The 20,000-nt window shown below is 37.1% G+C and overlaps 2 protein-coding genes across 3 annotated transcripts in view; both read right to left on the reverse strand.

The window, feature by feature from the left end:
- HOXB3 (homeobox B3) overlaps positions 1 to 8,615 on the reverse strand; it is a 19,176-nt gene extending 10,561 nt beyond the window's left edge. The window contains exons 1-2 of one of the 2 annotated variants that reach the window (XM_069751746.1): positions 8,467 to 8,615; positions 647 to 707 (exon numbers count right to left, since the gene is read on the reverse strand). The gene's annotated coding sequence lies outside the window, so the exon portion shown is untranslated. Of the gene's footprint in view, positions 1 to 646; positions 708 to 1,443; positions 3,219 to 8,466 lie in introns of those variants that run through there. The other variant, XM_069751747.1, reaches the window with a different exon arrangement.
- Positions 8,616 to 17,267: 8,652 nt separating this feature from the next.
- Positions 17,268 to 18,954, reverse strand: HOXB4 (homeobox B4). Its single transcript, XM_069751749.1, has 2 exons — positions 18,438 to 18,954; positions 17,268 to 17,916 (listed from the first exon to the last, which is right to left on the reverse strand). Exons 1-2 carry the CDS (start codon positions 18,826 to 18,828, stop codon positions 17,612 to 17,614), a joined length of 696 nt encoding a protein of 231 aa, XP_069607850.1. The 5' UTR covers positions 18,829 to 18,954; the 3' UTR covers positions 17,268 to 17,611.
- Positions 18,955 to 20,000: the final 1,046 nt, after the last annotated feature.

Genomic DNA, 20,000 nt, shown 5'->3' on the forward strand with positions numbered 1-20,000 from the left:
TAGCATGTATCTATCTATCTATATTATATATCATATCTATCTCTATCTAATCATTTATCCATCTCATCCATTATCTTCTATATTGTGGTAGTATTTGACACTCTACTATATACATCAGTGATATTATATATGAGCATGGTCATGAATGTCACATTACCGTATTTATGTATTTGATAACACATTGTAGAATACACAAAGCACTTCCAAGTGTCCATAAAGGTCTGTAACATACATCAAGTACATCCTATACACATCTTGAAAAGTAAAACGTTGAACAGATGCAGAAGTGTGGCCTGGTTGCAGCTTATTATCCACTCATGTGACAGGAGTTACTGACACCTCATAAGTGTAAAGTATTTGACACTTGAGTGACTTAGTCCCATAATGATTGTCAAGTGGAAGTGACTATCATTGACAAAGAATTTGTCATGTCCAATCCTGTGTGGGGTTTTCCTGGCTCTCATTGGACTGTCAGGTATAAAAGATAATTGAAGTCCTACATTTTCTGTAAGTGTGGCCATTATTGTATTAAATTAACTTTCTCAAATTGTCTACATATTTCAGTCACTTTATTCACACGACCTATATTGTATTTTTATAGCTACATAAATCAATATAATATTAATTACCAAAGCAATGGACTTACCAGATTAACAGTCGTGTCCAATATATATGAAACTTCAAAAATAATGAACAGGAGCAGGTTCCTGTAGAATCAGAGACATAAAGTTATTAAGTCCTAAGAAATACCATTGACCAGTTTGTTACATTGTATCAGTTCCTATTATTGCATATGCAGCATATTAAACAATAGTAAAACCTGCCCCCATACCATGGAGTAAACCACATTATATGTCCCTTGTATTATAATATATATAGAGAAGCTGAGGCCTAATAGTCTATTGTCTTAAGTCAGAGTCTAATTCCAAGCAGCACATAGTGAGAAGAGGTGCTAGATGTAATATATTCTGCACACTGGTGTATATTCACTGTGGCAGGCACGTGGTTCCCTATGACTGGTGTGATATATACCAAACCCCATCTATAATGTTTCTTCAGCCTGTGAGTTACAGGTCTTTAAATATTATTAGCGCACATTTATACCGTGCGTAAAACCCTCACAAATCACTGTGACCTCCGCACAGTAAAGCATGGGCTGGTGGCTATATATTCTTTATTACACGTGGCCTTGGCACTAGGCTACAGAACACATCCCGACCAGTTAATTATTCATTTCCCTGCTAGATTAAAGGGGGAAGTTATTGCTTTATGAAGAAAAAAAATTCCAGAGCCTAAGAGGAGATAATACCATTGTACAAAAAGCTTCCAATTAAACATCCTTGTATACCTATAATTCTTCAATATCTGGCAGCAGACCACTAATATTGTAGCAGGCAGCCATTAAAATCACAACACTATACCTAGATGTTTGCATTTACTCACCTTCACTGGAGGAGCTTTGCAGACAATTATTGAAGCTTGTAAGTTGCTCCTAGAGCCTCATCCAACCTCCCTGTAAGGTCACCTCTCTCCTAGAGGCCTCATTGCTGGTGACCTGAGATTGGAGGCACATTGATCAAGGTCCCAGATCTCTGCAGTGTGGGCCAGAAATTTGGAACAGCGTTGTAAACCATCAGGGTGCCAGAAGTTTTATGGGTGTTCTTTCCCTGTGGCCGAAATTTTGTCTTTTTCCTTTCATCTCCAGGACCAGGACAATCTCTTGAGGTGGGTGAAAACTCCAGTGAGCTAATCTCAACCAAGGAATGCAGATAAAATTCCAGCTTCTTTAAGGATCTGCTCTTCAAAGCTCTGCATCTACTGGAAGCTTGGGGTCCTTTGCTCTAAACTGATAACCTGACTCTGTACTTTGCTGGAGGGTCTAAAAGGAGGTGGGTTTGGCTCACACCCACGTTCCATATTAACCCAGCCAAGAGCAGATTCTGGCTGTATCCCACTCACTTCCACCAGGGATCTGCCACTGTTGATGACCAATAATGATTACTGTGTCCTCTAGGGTAGGGTGGCTTCAAGACAGGGGCGAGAATTCCGAGAAAAAGTGAACAAGACATTCATGTTTTGGAATTTTAAAATTACCTAAATATTTTTAGGAGCCTTTGAACTGTTATTTCTTCTCATCATGCTTTTCTTTCCTTCAAAAAGTTACACTTCATCTTCAATCAATTGTAACTGAAGTGTTTTAAGAATGTTCTTGCAGAGTCCTCTCTACATGGTCTTTCCTTCTCTTCTACATTTTGGAAGTTAATTTTTAACCAGAGTAGAAGACTTTGTGGTTGTTAATTGTTAACAGAGTATCTATGTTCTTATTGTTATGGTTCCTCTTTGGAAGCTCTCTAACTCATAGGTCACAGCCTTGACTAGTTTGGTTCTCCTAAAAGCGACAAGTATTGACTTTAAATTTCTGGTTTCCCATTATGTGGAGATCATTATTGAAGCCTCACTAGATCCAACACACGTTTCCACACATCATCATTGTAACTAGTGGATAACACACAATCTAAAAACTGTATCTTTATCAAATACCTAAAACGAAATGATGAACCTAAATCTATTCCTGGAAATTATTTATAGCTGCCGGGCTGCAATGTCCTTAGAAGAGAAAACTAGATATTCACCCTGAACCGAACAATAACAAAGGTAGTTTAAATTTCCTACAAAAAAAAACCTCCATTAATATCAATTTACTTCAATGAAAACTTTGTTTCTTCATCAACTTGATGATTTATGATAAAATCAATTACATTAAGGTCACCGAGGACCTTGTGGTTTGTCTCAGATTTCATTCCCGAGCAGATGAACCGCTTGGTAAAAATATTCCACTTCGCTGGAGGCAAAAAGAATAATTCCGAGGCAAGGGAAATTTAATGGAAGTCAATTTTCTACGAAAATATCAAGCTTCGGTTTCATGTTCCTGCTGTATGGTGATATTTTTGTACACATGTGCACTGATTTGCCTCAGGAAATCAGAGAACAGGGTGGAAAAATAGTTTCTGTAAACTCACAATTTTATGTCGTGTTATTGGGGGCTTAAGAAAATATAAGATCCTTCGCCTTGTGAAAACATAGCAGAGAATATTCTATGCTTTAAATAATTTGTGCCTCAGAAACAAAAATGTTTAGATATTTCGTTTGACATCTGAGATAGTTTAAAAATAATATTGGTAACGAACTTAAGCTATCTCCCAATATTTAATATAAAATTAAATTAGTGTTTTAACTGTATTTCATGTGATAGATAGATAGATAGATAGATAGATAGATAGATAGATAGATAGATAGATAGATGGATAGATCGATCGATCGACAGACAGACAAACAGACAGACAGATAGATAGATAGATAGATAGATAGATAGATAGATAGATAGATAGATAGATAGATAGATAGATAGATAGAGAGTATGTTATATATATGCCCATATAAACTAAAGCATATTGTATTGATGATATTAGAACAACTGGCCATAGATGAATGTATGAAAAGAAGGAAAGAAAGAAAGAAAGAAAGAAAGAAAGAAGGAAGGAAAGAAAGAAAGAAAGAAAGAAAGAAAGAAAGAAAGAAAGAAAGAAATTATTTAAAAAAAAAAAAAAAAAAAGAGAGAGAAATAAAATGGTCGGTTTCCATTCTTCTTGGAACAAGGGAGGCCTATTGTGTTTGACACTTGCAAATCAAAGATTAACCAGGAACTGCTCTTGTCCACACATTAGCACTATGCTGTTCTATATCCGTTCGTTTGTCCGTTTGTACCTTTGCCAAAAGCTGGAAGGAGGTGAAGGCACAAAGTGACAAATATAACATAAATTGTGTATTGGAAGCATAATAACGGTGTGGTGTACAATGTTCCAGAATTCTGTCTACCAAGACTGATGCCCCTGCCTTGTGCCACATTCATTGGGGGTGTTTTAAATACTCTTGCACCTCACTAGACACTTTTACAAAAGGGTGTGTAGTTTTTCTTTCTAATCTAAAACTAAACTATCTAATAGCTGGTGTAAACTTTGAATAGAGAGTAAAAATGCAGCAGACCTAATATCCAGCAGGAGCCAATCAGATCGATTTGATTCATTGTCCTAGGTCTAATAGAGTGAGGCAGACAAACTGTCTATTCTAAGTTTTTGCTGTCTCACTATACTAAACAGAATTAGTGAATGTGCCCTAGGCTTCCCAAATGTAAGAACCACATGGCCTCTTGAGAAAATAAAAAACACATACACTTGTGTGCACTTCACACAAATGTGCAAACACACATGCTCCACAAGGGAAAACACCCACATATACAGCGACATGAAACAAACAAACAAAAAAAACAACAACATCAAAATCCATTGCTCACACTCACATATAAAGACTCTCACAATTTGGAGAGTACATGGTTAGAGTTGCCTCGTATTACCAGATATATTTGATTTGATTATTGCAGTGTTATGTAAAGTCAATCATTGTGGCAGCAGTGTGTCCCATTAAAACCCACCCCCCAAAAAAAGTCAAGGAAGGACATGCCTAGAAATATGTTTACACTGGGTAATGTATTCCCATCCTTTGTGTGTGTTGCTCTCTTACATCCAGAAAAGTGCAGTTTAGTGCATTTTTAACCCTCTACCAGATAAAAAAAAAATGGAAACCTGTCAGACCAAACAGACATTGTTCACATCTGCTTTCAGATATTGCCAGCCTCTACTGTATCATTGGTAACAAGAAAACCGCAGTGTGCATTTCTATTCTTGTTATTAAAAATACCAGAGCTCAGAGGGAACCCTAAAGGATCCAATGATAGTCAATGTGGCTTGTCAGGTTTAGTCTGAATGCCAGAATGTATTTGTAGCAGGGCAAATATTTTTGTACTCTGTTACTCAGTACAAAAAAAAACAAACAAAAAAAAACCTGACCAGTGACAAGCTAAGGTGAAATGTACTTTGGAGCCTCCATCAGGAGCCTCAGTCACCAATGTCTTCCATGCAGCACTATTCTGTTTAGTATAGACACCAGAACAAAGCCCCTATAGACCCCACCATAACTCATTGGGCTCCATTGGTGTCCTTCATTTGAGGTATCCTGTACTGAATCGTGGTTTTCATTTAGTAGCACAAATGTGAACAGAGCCTTGAAATGGAGTTTGCAGGTTCAGTCAAGATCCCTTACACAATAGATTTGTCTTTGTGTTCACTTTTGCACCTTCTTCCCTCCCTTCCATTAGTATTAATTTTATTCTTTAGTATTGTATTATAAAAACTTCAATAAAAACTCAGTTGAAACACATTTGCATTGTAGGATATTCCGTCACATTTGATATGGAAAAAAAATGGCTCTGAATATAGTACTTTTTTTTTTTACCAAGGCCAGGTTGGCTGATGCCAAAAACAGCATCAAAGGGGTCTATTTGCATCCATTGTACAAGGGATATAGCATTGCCTTGTGCTGTCCATTATATAAAAGCAGCACACATGGACTACATAGAAAATAGTTTTGCAATAAAAACCCACCTCCTTTTGAGGATAGGATAAACCCATTATCCATTCTTTTATACAATGTGTATCTCAATATGTAGGATAAGAAAATATTCAAATTGTATTGTTTCAGCCAAGCAAGTGTTCCATAATTCGGAGGATCAAACCATAGACTAAGGTGAATAAGAGGTGAAACAAAGCCTGTTATACAGATGGTATAAACCTCAAACACACATACCCCACACACAACTTACTACACATACAAACCAGAAAGGCTGCATTCAGGTTGGGTTTGTTTTGACTATAATTTTTGTGTGTGTGATATATTTAACACCAAAAAATGTAGCGTAAACAAATAATTAATTTTAAATGGCTGCATGAGTGTACAAAAATAATATATTAGTTACAAAAAAAATAAACTATAGAGCAAGATCAAAAATAATGATACAAATTTAACTTATGTAATAATTGTCCAACAGTAAGACAAGCAAACAAGAAAAAAAAAGTAAAAACAGTATTGCATATTTCATACCATACACTAAACATTCACAATGGCCAACCCTTGTCCATCACACAAAAACTGGACACACTACAATCACACCCCACATCACACTTCCTGCTGTAGAACACCACAACTCCAGAACTGAGCACTGTCTATATTACAACCACATACCACTCCTCTCACTTAGGTCTTTCTGGTCTTTGACTCACCAGTAAATTTATTTCTTTCCCTTTCTATTCTGTCAAAATTATGTATATTTACATTTTCTATTGATTATTATGACTTATTAACTACACTCTACATGCTTGTAGTTCTTATTTTCTTATTTTTTCCCCTATACCCCCAGCATTACTTACATTTTTATCTCTCATTATTAACAGTTTCAACCCATGACTTTCCATTATATCTGTCCTCTTAAATAAATCTATGCTATAAATGATAATAATAATAATAATAATAATAATAATATATTGCTCCCTCTATGACTTACTGTATGAACTACCATAATAATAATAATAATAATAATAATAATAATAATAATAATAATAATAATAATAATAATAAATGTAAAAAGGAAAATAATAATAAAAAAAAACCCACTATTTATACAATAAATATATTGCATCCTCTGGTCAAATAGCTGGTTTTGGTTAGGAGTACATATGATCATGCAAATATAATGTACATATGATTGTCTATAGGAGGAGTCTAACATTTTCTCACAAAAGCAATAGCAGTGATAACCATATTTGATGTGGATGGCTGTATACATTGCCTATGATGTATGATGTTAACAGTGCATTATAAACATTAGGGTAAATTATTAACTAGAGGGCTTGCACATAGTTCTGGATGTACCACAGTGGGAACTCGAGCTACATCTGGTGTTTCTCTATCTTTATGTGTAATACTTAGTAGACCCATATATATGCTTTCAATGTGTAAGGGATAAATAGTTAAATAGATGATTGATGGATAAATAAGACGGATAAATTGTTATTTACAAAGCTAGAATAAATTAGATAGAAAGATAGATAGACAGATAGCTATGAGATAGATAGATACGAGATAGATAAATAGATAGATATGGGATAGATAGATAGATAGATAGATAGATAGATAGATAGATAGATAGATAGATAGATAGATATGGGATAGTTAGATAGATAGATAGATAAATAGATAGATATGGGATAGATAGATAGATAGATAGATAGATAGATAGATAGATAGATAGATAGATAGATATGGGATAGATAGATTGATAGATAGATAGATAGATAGATAGATAGATAGATAGGGGATAGATAAATAGATAGATAGATATATAGATAGATAGATATGGGATATATAAATAGATAGATAGATAGATAGATAGATAGATAGATAGATAGATAGATAGATAGATAGATAGATAGATAGATAGATTGATAGATTTTTGCTTCTGGATCTGACTTTATTGACATAATTGCATCTTCTACAATCTCCTGTCTGTAATGTGTACAATAATCTTTGCACTTTCGGAAATAAAATCTTCCTTTCTCAACCATCCAATGGAATTTTGACTGATCATATAGAATCCTGATATCATATAAATGCATACAATTCATCAACTAATCAGCTAATGTTGTTTTTCATCCCAATGCTTGTCATGTCACCATGAGCAATACCTAGGTATGGTAACTAATTCTCTGTAGGTGACTCTCTGGATCGCTGGGGTTAGTGTTTCCTATGCAGCCAGGATACATAGAGGTTATTCTGGTCAAACGCTGAACAGACTCATCAAACGCCCCATGTTCCATGTTTGCAGCTGCTGTGTTACTGCTGTTTTTTGCTAGTATATTTATGATGCTGGAGGGGGAATATATAAATATAGCCTCACATGTCCCTGCCTGTATTCCTATGCTTTGTCTATAGCTCATTATTGTTTCCCTGCGCCTGTATGCCCATAGAGCAGGCAGTGACAGACGTCGGGACGGATATGGTTACATGCTGGTACTTGTGATCCCCACTTTATGGTCACTTCTCCCACCCAGGCAGCTGCTTATTATTCCTGCGTGTTGAGTCTGTGGAAACAGAGGAAACTTTCCTCCCGGCCCTTCCCCACGGCTGCAGACTTGCAGGGCGGTAATGTGAGACCCCAGGCCAGCTATGTCCCTTTAACTGCTAATGTAAGGCGAGCAGAGGCAAAGCTGAGATTCTCATCAGAGGCTGATCCTGAGAAATGATTCAGTGCGGACAGCATCATAAACAACACAACTCTCCCACAAACACACAATGCGCGCGCTGACACCCCTATTGTCATAAATCAAGGGCATTGTATGGGAATAAACCTTAAACCCTGTCTGATCGGCTCTGTGGGTATAAACACACATAGCTGCGAGCCAGGACGGATGGCAGGAAATGAAGATCGCTATTTGTCACCATTTACGACAATAACATTAATAAGACACAATAAATTTACATGGACACAGACAGACAGAGGGAATCCCCGCTACTTACAATAATCCAGCCCACGGTGTGGCTCCGATCCCACTTGTTTTATGCCAGCCTCTCTGCCGCTCCCTCTCTCTGCTCTCCTGCTCGGTATCTGCTATAGGCTGTTCTTTAAGGACAGTTGAATTTCACGTCAGACACAAGGAGACCATGTCTGCGATTTTCCTGACGAATACATATCTATCCTGCAACCTCTGCATTAATTATTTAATGAATCACGTGACAGGATAGGGGAGGAGGGGGTCTCACTTCCATACACAGAGGACCACTATGACCTTCCACAAAAACATCGGGGTCTTCTGTGCTAAGAACTGGGCAACCATATATTAAACATGCACCATTGTCAATAGCTCGGTTTCCCTGGTGCTGCACAAATCTGATACACATATAACTAATCTGTGCAAAAATGAACAGAAATTACCAATATTACATATTTACAGTATCTATCTATCTTCTATCTATCCATCCCATATCTATCTATCTATCTATCTATCTATCTATCTATCTATCTATCTATCTATCTATCTATCTATCTATCTTCTATCTATCCATCCCATATCTATCTATCTATCTATCTATCCCATATCTATCTATCTATCTATCTATCTATCTATCTATCTATCTATCTATCTATCTATCTATCTATCTATCTATCTATCTATCTAATATGTATCTATCTATCCCATATCTATCAATTATCTATCTATCTATCTATCTATCTATCTATCTATCTATCTATCTATCTATCTATCTATCTATCCCATATCTATCTATCTATCTCATATCTATCTATCTATCTATCTATCTATCTATCTATCTATCTATCTATCTATCTATCTTCTATCTATCCCATATCTATCTATCTATCTATCTATCTATCTATCTATCTATCTATCTATCTAATATGTATCTATCTATCTATCCCATATCTATCAATTATCTATCTATCTATCTATCTATCTATCTATCTATCTATCTATCTGTCCCATATCTATCTATCTATCTATCTATCTATCTATCTATCATTATCTATCTATCTATCTATCTATCTATCTATCTATCTATCTATCTATCTATCTATCTATCTTTCTATTTATCATCATCTATCTATCCCATATCTATCTATCTATCTATCTATCTATCTATCTATCTATCTATCTATCTAGCTATCTATCTATCTATCTATCTATCTATCTATCTATCTATCTATCTATCTATCTATCTATCTATCAGCTATCTATCCCATATCTATCTATCTATCTATCTATCTATCTATCTATCTATCTATCTATCTATCTATCTATCTATCTATCCCATATCTATCTATCTATCTATAGATGTGTGAATGTGTACCATATGCTGTGTATAAAACATCATCAATCTAGGAAAAAAATTTAAATATAAGAGATAAAGCAACATAAAACGTCCATAAACAAATGTTAGAGCTTGATCCTCACTAGTGAAATAAAACTTTTGCTTTTCTTGTGGACACTGACCCAAAAACGTTAAAAAAAAGCCACAAAGCCAGACATCTGGGTGAGAGCTTCAAAGCAAAGGCAGATAAAAGGTAAAGTTTATATAATGAGAGCGGAGATTGATTTAGGGAATTTAAACAAGCCAGTTTTATTGGGCATCATAAATCTGTCATTGAGGACACAGACTGAGAGAAATCTCCGAGTGTCAGCCCTCACTGCAGAACAATGGTGGAGGTATCCCTGCAATTCATTCTGACAATCTTTTCCAACAGACTCCCTCTGCATATTTAAAGGTTGCTGTTTTTTTTAATCAATTATTAATTGCTGAATATTTTATAGTATATGAATATGTGCTATGAAATTTAGAAATTTGTATGTCTCCTAAAACAGATGTTTACAAAAAAACATCCATCTATGTATCTATCTATTATCTATCTATCCTATATCTATCTATCTATCTATCTATCTATCTATCTATCTATCTATCTATCTATCCCATATCTATCTATCTATTATCTATCTATCCTATATCTATCTATCTATATATTATCTATCTATCTATATCTATCTATCTTATATCCTATATCTATCTATCTATATTTATCTATGTATTATCTATCTATTTATCTATCTATCTATCTATCTATCTATCTATCGAATTCTAAAATATTTCCATTAATTAATTAATTCATCATCTAAATGAGTAGAATTAAAAAAAAAAAGCAACATAAAATACACATCTACATAGGAATGCATACACATAACTGCTAATTAACGGGTACAAACGTTAATTTTGGTGTCGGTACGAATTGCATGAAATGCAGATTCTGAATTTGGCACTAATATATTAGTCACTTAGCAAGCGACTATCGCGATCACAGTATTTCCTACTAAAAGTACTAAAATAACAAGCAGTAAGGATATCAGATTGCAAATATACAGTGCACAATACCATTCCAAATTATATTCCATATTGTCCATGTATATTGTCCATGGTATGGTACTATTTCGCCTCCTGCACACCCCTCCCCCACTCCACACTTTTGCGGTTTGCATTCAGTTGTGCTGCTTCACTAACATGTATTGCTTATTGTTTTCTACATTTTTCTTATATATATATATATATATATATATATATATATATATATATATATATATATATATATATATATATATATATATATATATATATATATATTGTATTTTCCAATGCGTTTTGGACCTTCTTTTTCCATTTCGACCTGCGTTTTTTTGCATCAGCTGATTGCTTATAAGAAAAGCAAGAATTAAAAAAAAAATAGTGATACCTAGGGAATCCTGCATTTAAAAAAAAAAAAAGGCCCAAAACACGAAAAAAATAACTACACCAAACGTCACAAAAGTACTGTTGAGACTGTATTTTATATTTAATTGTAGACTTCCATGTGACTTCAGGCTGCACAATTTTCTGAATTAACAAAGAAATGCCACTATTTCCCTAATCCCAGAAAAGGGAAACATGTACTTCTCCCCTAGATGTCATATGCTCAGATCTATTTCCTATAATACAGCCCTGTACAGAAGGCACCAGGGCATTGTAGGGTGGCACACAAAAGTCCAAGTACCCTGCTCAATAGCACTGAACCAGGTTTCATATCAAGCCTTAGTGTCCACTGCATGCAGCCCTCCCACGTGCAAGAAGCCTCAGGATACAGGGGCAACACTTTTTTATATAGAATTTCAAGACCAGACATAAATATATCCAAATGTATGTGTAAAATATCCTATTGTTTAGCACTTAATCCAATGCGAGTTCAGTTTTGTTCAATGCATACATTAAACTTGTAAGTAGCACATGCTTTCAACTGTTCCTTAAAAACAAGTATCTATAATAAACACTATACTGTGTAAAAGAGAAATAATGAATAGAGCACTACATGCATTCATTTTGGTGTTGGTTTATCACTGCTGAGTCCTCACAAGGCCTCATGCACACAACTCATCTTGTGGAATCATAGGTAGTTCCCTTTGTTTGCTCCATAGTAGGGTTCAAGTAAGTAGACAAAGCCTGACTCCTTGTGTTATCAGGTCTTCTCTAAAGTTCTATGCATCCATCCATTAGCCGGTGGCCAAAACTTCCCCCCAAATAAGTTAAAAACGCCAACCAATGGATGTATTTAATTCAGAATATTATTTGTATCTCCAGTATGGGACAAATATGAAATAGATATAACACTAACTATTGAACTTACTGATAGAAACATTGAACTGGATGGAGAAATAACCCCACATTCTATTTTCTCATATTTTATTGTCTGTCCTAGTGTATAGAGTCTATACTATAGACCATGCAAGGGCAAAACCAGACACCCTGCTGAAATGTCCACTGAATGCTACACTTCCAATACAATAGGACCATAGTAGTTGGAGTGTGCAAACTAACATGAAGAGCTACAGTGTGGTATTGTTATTGTAGCATATTGGTGAAAACAGGGTTAGGGGGGACTAAGATCAGATATGAAGGAGTCAGCCAGACAGCCATATGCAACACTCACATAGAAACAGATCGCTGCTCTGGAGATATTCCTGGGTTCAGATCTGAGTCGTGTGCCTTATAGATGTTAAATCCCACACTGTCCGGCCTCACAAAGGTCACAGGGCTTCCTGGGTCATTCTCTGTTCATCACACTGCCTTGGCCTGCAGATGAACCCACAGCTCTGGCCTCTACACATTCCTTACCCCCAATAGGTGGGTATATATATATATATATATATATATATATATATATATATATATATATATATATAGTACTGTATGATATCGATATTAGATGCGTTTGTAGAATATATCTATTTTAAAAATACATATACACGCACATGCACATTATATATATATATATATATATATATATATATATATATATATATATATATATACATAGAGGTAATGATTAATAATTTACAAATAATTAATAAGTGACAATACATATCTTGTAATATATACTATATTCAGTCCAGCAATAAGGAAGGATAAAGTAAGGGTGAAATATTGATATTAGTCGTGTTTGTAGAATACAGTTATCTGCAAAATATATTCACACATATAGACAACACAGTATATATGTATGTATGTATATATATATATATATATATATATATATATATATTTATATATATGTATATATATATGTATATATATATGTATATATTTAGACTGTGTGTAGATATTTTGAAGATATTTATATTCTACAAAGTACTGATGATTCTATACAGTGAGTAACCTGCTATAAGTATTCGTATAAGAAAACCCAGTATCAATAAAAGAGTGTAATATATATTCAGATATATTCGTATATATGGGCGCCATGCCATGAGACAAATGTCAGGCCTTTATGTGGGTCCTTTTCCCCAATATAGCCTGATTAAAGACATTCACCCACAGAAGAGCAACTTTCGCCTTAAAAATTTAGGTCGTGATCAAAGAGACTTCAAAGGGAGGGGGTGTTTGAGCCACACAAGTAACAGGAGGTAATAAAGTAATAAAATGAAGCAGCTTGACACAGCTATGTTACCTTCAGCGATCATGGAATCTGTTCTCCCAACTTCTAATTTCCAGGCCATGTTTGCAGAACTTTTCCAACGTGTAAAAAGAAAAAGAAAAAAAAAAAAAAGAGAAAAAAAAAAAAAACTCCCTGGTTGCACTTGTGTCTCTCTCTTGAGGATCCAGGGACGCCTTCACCTTTTTTTTTTTTTCTCCCAACAGAAGGTCCACACAGATTTGCTGTTCAATAACAAAGACACTGGGTAAGGATTTTTTTTTTTAGGAGTGATTAATGATTATTCTGCATAATTCTCACATTTTTCTTGGAATGTGTCTACAAATAATGGCTGTGAGCCTCACATTCAACAGAAAGAGATGTTCACTGGCCATTCTGCTCCTCAGAAAGAAGACCATCTTTTATTTCATTCTCACAAGGGAAGAAAATGGGAAATATATTGAGGGACTGCGCCAGATGTACACTTTCTTTTACTTGAAATAATGCGGGCTACAGGGTTAGGGAAATTTGAATACGTGTTAATCCAAAATTCACTATACAGGGAGAGACGCTTAAAATAACGATGGATTTACTTAGTTACAATCATATTAGGATCTAAATATTTATAAATCACCTACACCGAAAATATACATCTTACTGTAAATTCTGTATATCACACATTAAAATTCCTGTTGAATTCTGTATGGACTTGGGACATATTCGTATACTGGTATATTGTGCTACAATTATTTATTATTGTTATTTAATGATTGAACATTCTTCTTTTAATAGTTATACTTGTATTATTAACAAAATATAAATCAATAGGTTTAATTCATCAATTTAATCGATTGTATAATATACATAATATGTGTTGTGTACTAGTTAATCTATTAGAAAATAGATAACATTAAATGAAAGACACAAATTAATGCACATTTATATATGCATATATATATATATATATATATATATATATGTATACACACACGAATAACAAAATCTTATATATATATGTATACACACACGAATAACAAAATCTGATATATATATATATATGTACAGTATATATATATATATATATATATATATATATATATATATATATATATATATATATAGTGAATCAAGCACAATACCTGACTTTATAAAGAAAAAAAAAGAAGACCTATAGTAAATATTATATTTAGTCCATAACTGAAAACCAGTAAGAGAGGACGAAAATTAAAATTAATACAAGGCCACGTCTCACAAAAGAACCCATTTGTCTTGTTGATTATCTATTTGCTTGTCAGGGTTTGAGCTATTGCAGTGGCCAAGATCCTTTGTAATATAAAAACGCACAGGGAAAACCTGGAAACACTGAGAAACATCTGTGCAAAAAGAAAAAAAGAAGAATAAAAACTGAAATAAAATAATAATATTAAAATAAATAAACGTATTATGGAACAGGGTGATTTTTTTTAGAGGCAGAATCTTCTTGTGCTGACTGTCCAAAGTGTCTTAAGTGTAACATAAACCTTCATCTTCCCTTAAGTGCTATTTGCCAGGCATTACAGAGTGGTGTTACAGTGAGTTAAGAGCAAATAAGATGTAATGTAGAAGATAAACAGTACTTACAGATAAGTCGGCCTGCAGGCATAACCAGGGAGCTGCCATGTTAACCAAGCACACATAACACAGAGATATTCACGGCAGAAAAAAAAATATTTATTTATAGACTATTTACAATCAACAAGGGGGGATTTAACAGCAAAGGCAATGATGAGGGGAATGGCTGCACCCTGCAGTATATACATGTGGGACTAGGTGGACTGTCTGCTGTAGACTCCCTTATAATGGCTGCACCCTACAGTATATACATGTGGGACTAGGTGGACTGTCTGCTGTAGACCCCCTTATAATGGCTGCACCCTGCAGTATATACATGTGGGACTAGGTGGACTGTCTGCTGTAGACTCCCTTATAATGGCTGCACCCTGCAGTATATACATGTGGGACTAGGTGGACTGTCTGCTGTAGACTCCCTTATAATGGCTGCACCCTACAGTATACACATGTGGGACTAGGTGGACTGTCTGCTGTAGACTCCCTTATAATGGCTGCACCCTGCAGTATATACATGTGGGACTAGGTGGACTGTCTGCTGTAGACTCCCTTATAATGGCTGCACCCTACAGTATACACATGTGGGAATAGGTGGACTCCCTGCTGCAGACTCCTTATAATGGCTGTACCCTGCAGTATATACATATGGGACTAGGTGGACGCTCTGCTGTAGACCCCTTATAATGGCTGCATCCTGCAGTATATACATGTGGGACTAGGTGGATGCTCTGCTGTAGACCCCTTTTAATGGCTGCACCCTGCAGTATATACATGTGGGACTAGGTGGACTGTCTGCAGTAGACTACCTTATAATGACTGCACCCTGCAGTACATAAATGTGGGACTAGGTGGACTGTCTGCAGTAGACTCCCTTATAATGGCTGCACCCTGCAGTACATACATGTGGGACTAGGTGGACGCTCTGCTGTAGACCCCTTATATTGGCTGCACCCTGCAGTATATACATGTGGGACTAGGTGGACTTTCTGCTGTAGACTCCCTTATAATGGCTGCACCCTGCAGTATATACATGTGGGACTAGTAGGACTCTCTGCTGTAGACCCCCTTATAATGGCTGCACCCTGCAGTACATACATGTGGGACTAGGTGGACTGTCTGCTGTAGACTCCCTTATAATGGCTGCACCCTGCAGTATATACATGTGGGACTAGGTGGACTGTCTGCTGTAGACTCCCTTATAATGGCTGCACCCTGCAGTATATACATGTGGGACTAGTAGGACTCTCTGCTGTAGACCCCCTTATAATGGCTGCACCCTGCAGTACATACATGTGGGACTAGGTGGATTGTCTGCTGTAGACTCCCTTATAATGGCTGCACCCTGCAGTATATACATGTGGGACTAGGTGGACTGTCTGCTGTAGACTCCCTTATAATGGCTGCACCCTGCAGTATATACATGTGGGACTAGTAGGACTCTCTGCTGTAGACCCCCTTATAATGGCTGCCCCCTGCAGTACTTACATGTGGGACTAGGTGAACTCTGCTGTAGACTCCCTTATAATGGCTGCACCCTGCAGTACATACATGTGGGACTAGGTGAACTCTGCTGTAGACTCCCTTATAATGGCCACACCCTGCAGTACATACATGTGGGACTAGGTGAACTCTGCTGTAGACTCCCTTATAATGGCTGCACCCTGCAGTATATATATGTGGGACTAGGTGGACTGTCTGCTGTAGACCCCTTATAATGGCTACACCCTGCAGTATATACATGTGGGACTAGGTGGACTGTCTGCTGTAGACCCCTTTTAATGGCTACACCCTGCAGTATATACATGTGGGATTAGGTGGACTGTCTGCTGTAGACCCCTTATAATGGCTACACCCTGCAGTATATACATGTGGGATTAGGTGGACTGTCTGCTGTAGACCCCTTATAATGGTTATACCCTGCAGTACATACATGTGGGACTAGGTGGACTGACTGCTGTAGACTCCCTTATCATGGCTGCACCCTGCAGTATATACATGTGGGACTAGGTGGACTGTATGCTGTAGACTCCCTTATCATGGCTGCAGCCTGCAGTATATACATGTGGGACTAGGTGGACTCCCTGCTGTAGACCCCTTATAGGCCCTGTATTTGTGCAGGATGGCTCCGAATGTTGGCATATCCCCTACCGTGCACCGAGGAAGTGACTGGAAGTTGCTTTAACTATTAAACAGCAATCATAAGACGAGAACCAGTCCAAGTATAAAGTGTATTGTATGTGGACGTCACCAGCAACACTCAGTGTCCTGCTGGAATAACACAACGCCAGAGAAAATACAGTTCCCCAAGAACAAGGAGCCTCATTTATTAAAGTGAGCGTCGGTTCTGTCAAGCTGCCTCCATCCTTTGTACCGCAATGTAAACATGACAAATGAACCCGAGTTTGGCGTGATTAAAGATGAAACATAGATCTATCTTCTCCAAATCTGAAATCTATCTACTGGCTTCTCCTGAATGAGCCAAGGAATAAAAGCCACGTCCCAGCCAAGTCTTCTTCTTATTTTATATAACAGAATGGATCTGAGCTGGAGATTTTAGGGACAGGTCGGTGATCCTTTGTTCTGGCGCTGCTCACTCCCTGTCATTGGGAGGTTTGAGGAGGGATTAGATCTGATTTTAGTATTTGGAAGCTTATGATCTTTTTTCCATTTCATCCTTCTGTTTTGGAACCAGATCTTGATCTGACGCTCAGAAAGGTGCAAGGTGTGCGCGATCTCCACCCTGCGCCTGCGGGTCAGATAGCGATTGTAGTGAAACTCCTTCTCCAGCTCTAGCGCTTGCTGCCTGGTGTAGGCTGTGCGGGAGCGCTTGGCTTCTCCGCCAGAATAAGAAGCATTTACTGCAAGAGAACCAAACACAATACACACTCTTATAATGGTGGACATAAAAGCTCATTAGAATGGATTGCACAAAAAAAAAAAAAAAGATAATAAAAAAAAAATCATAATAAAGTTTTGCTGCTAAGTGCTTTTTCTCTGTCCCCTAGCAATAGATTATACCGAAGCCCTGTACAGGACAGATCCCTGATTCCTAGTTGTTACATGCCAGCTATGAAGTTTTAACAGCACCACGTTAAAGTGACAGGATGCAGTGAAAGTTTACCCAATCTGCCACTTAAACACAAATTAGAAATAACATAAAACCTTAATGTAGGAAAGTCCACAACACTAAAAAAAAGGCTTTAGAGAAATTTGAGGAGGATGGTAAAGTCTACTTCAAAGGCAGTTGGCCAAGTAGAGTCATAAAAATTTATGGAGGATGTAATTATACTGCCCTGCAAACAGGAGATCGTAAATTTAAAAGGACACACAATTTTCAAGTGTTGGCTTAGTGGCTAGCTGAGACAAGTGGCGCACTTACCAGCAGAAAGGTGAGCCTTCTTCATCCAGGGGTACACCACTGGGTCCTCGCTGGAGGGTCCTGAGGGCTTCTGCTCTGAGGACACTTGGCTGCAGGACGGAGGAGACCTAGTGATGGTGGTCTGCCTCGGATGGTCGTCTTCAGCTTGGGGGACAGTCCGGGGAGGTCTGGTGGATGGAGCTGGCCGTCCGGAGCCTGGGCAGGAGTACTGGTGGCTGGTGCAGACAGATCGGGGGTAGGTCGCCCCGTGCTGGAAGCTGCTCTCCCTCTTCTGGCTGCAGTAGTACTCTGGAGAGGAGCTAGGGAGGTAATCACTGTGGGAATATTCCTCGCACGGTGGGAATTTGGGGTCCACATAATTGGAGCTGATCAAAAACGAACTCATGGCCATTTATTTGTTTGAATTTAACCCAAAACCCATCTAGAATTTGTTCCTGTAGTCCGGCTCGTTTTCCTGTTTCTTAAAACCCTCCTACTTACTGTCAAGTGAACAAAGTTGAATCTGCATGTGACACCAAGAGCCAATGGAACTGTTCCCCCCATCCCCGGATAAGGAAACGTGCTCCATAGAGCAGGCAGGTTATCTCACCCCCTTACCAAAAAGCCCACCCCCTCTGATTAAGCCAGCTAGTAATTAATATACAGGGTCCCATGGATTCTAGCAGCTCAGCCCTCCTCCATCTTTCTCCAAAAATAAGTGTCTGACTGTAAGAAAACCTTCCTTGAAAGTGAAAGCCCAGATTGTGGCTGCAGTTGGCGGCCTGGGCTGGCTGCTGTCTGCAGACATGGGCTCTAGCAGAGACTGGCAGAGACAAATACGTCCTGCTCTGGATCGATAGAAAATTCATCAACTAATTCGGGATACTTGCTTTACTAAATTCCATTTAGGCGCATTATTAAATTGCTTATTGCAAGTCACTGGAGCACAGATAGGGGAGAAATAGAACGAATTTGCAGCACAGCGAACAGCAAATGGATGTTGTCGGATGATAGTAATGAATTATTGTATCACTAAGTCATGAGTAAAGTTTTTGGAGAATTCTCGGCATGCAAAAACGAGTCCAAGTTAACAAACCGCATGGTGCAAAAAAAACAAAAACAAAAAAACGCGTCTGTCCTGTAGCGTTTATGTCAACTGCATATCCCCCCAGACACGAATTTGTGAAATGATTGTCCTCACACAAATTCGGATCTACAGGGTACATACAGAAGACAGACAGAATCTTCTCCTTGGCAAATCCAGTGCAGAATTAGGATAAGAAAACTCCAAAACCGCAAATAACATTATTTATGCATCACCGACAAATAGTGTTAATATTCAATGCATAAAACATATAGTCAGACAATAATAATAATAATAATAAACACTCAGATACACATTATGCCATAAATAACGAGTTGTCTTCAGGTAGTAAAAGAGGAAACGTGAAGGGAGTTCACATCATAAATATATCTGCCGGGTGTAATGATATCACAAGTATATACAATCAGTTCTGATATCACAAAAATACACAGACCACGCGTGACTTTGCACAGGGAGGTGGGTTACCAAAATTAATCCCA

Source organism: Ranitomeya imitator, chromosome 2, assembly GCF_032444005.1.
Source record: "Ranitomeya imitator isolate aRanImi1 chromosome 2, aRanImi1.pri, whole genome shotgun sequence".
Taxonomy (NCBI): domain Eukaryota; kingdom Metazoa; phylum Chordata; class Amphibia; order Anura; family Dendrobatidae; genus Ranitomeya; species Ranitomeya imitator.

Bases quoted from the DNA above. Each gene is read 5' to 3' on its own strand.
- HOXB4 (XM_069751749.1), bottom strand. From the start codon at position 18,828: ATGGCCATGAGTTCGTTTTTGATCAGCTCCAATTATGTGGACCCCAAA. The intron at 17,917-18,437 runs GTAAGTGCGCCA...GTTCTCTTGCAG, and splicing joins GAAGGCTCACCTTTCTGCTG to TAAATGCTTCTTATTCTGGC.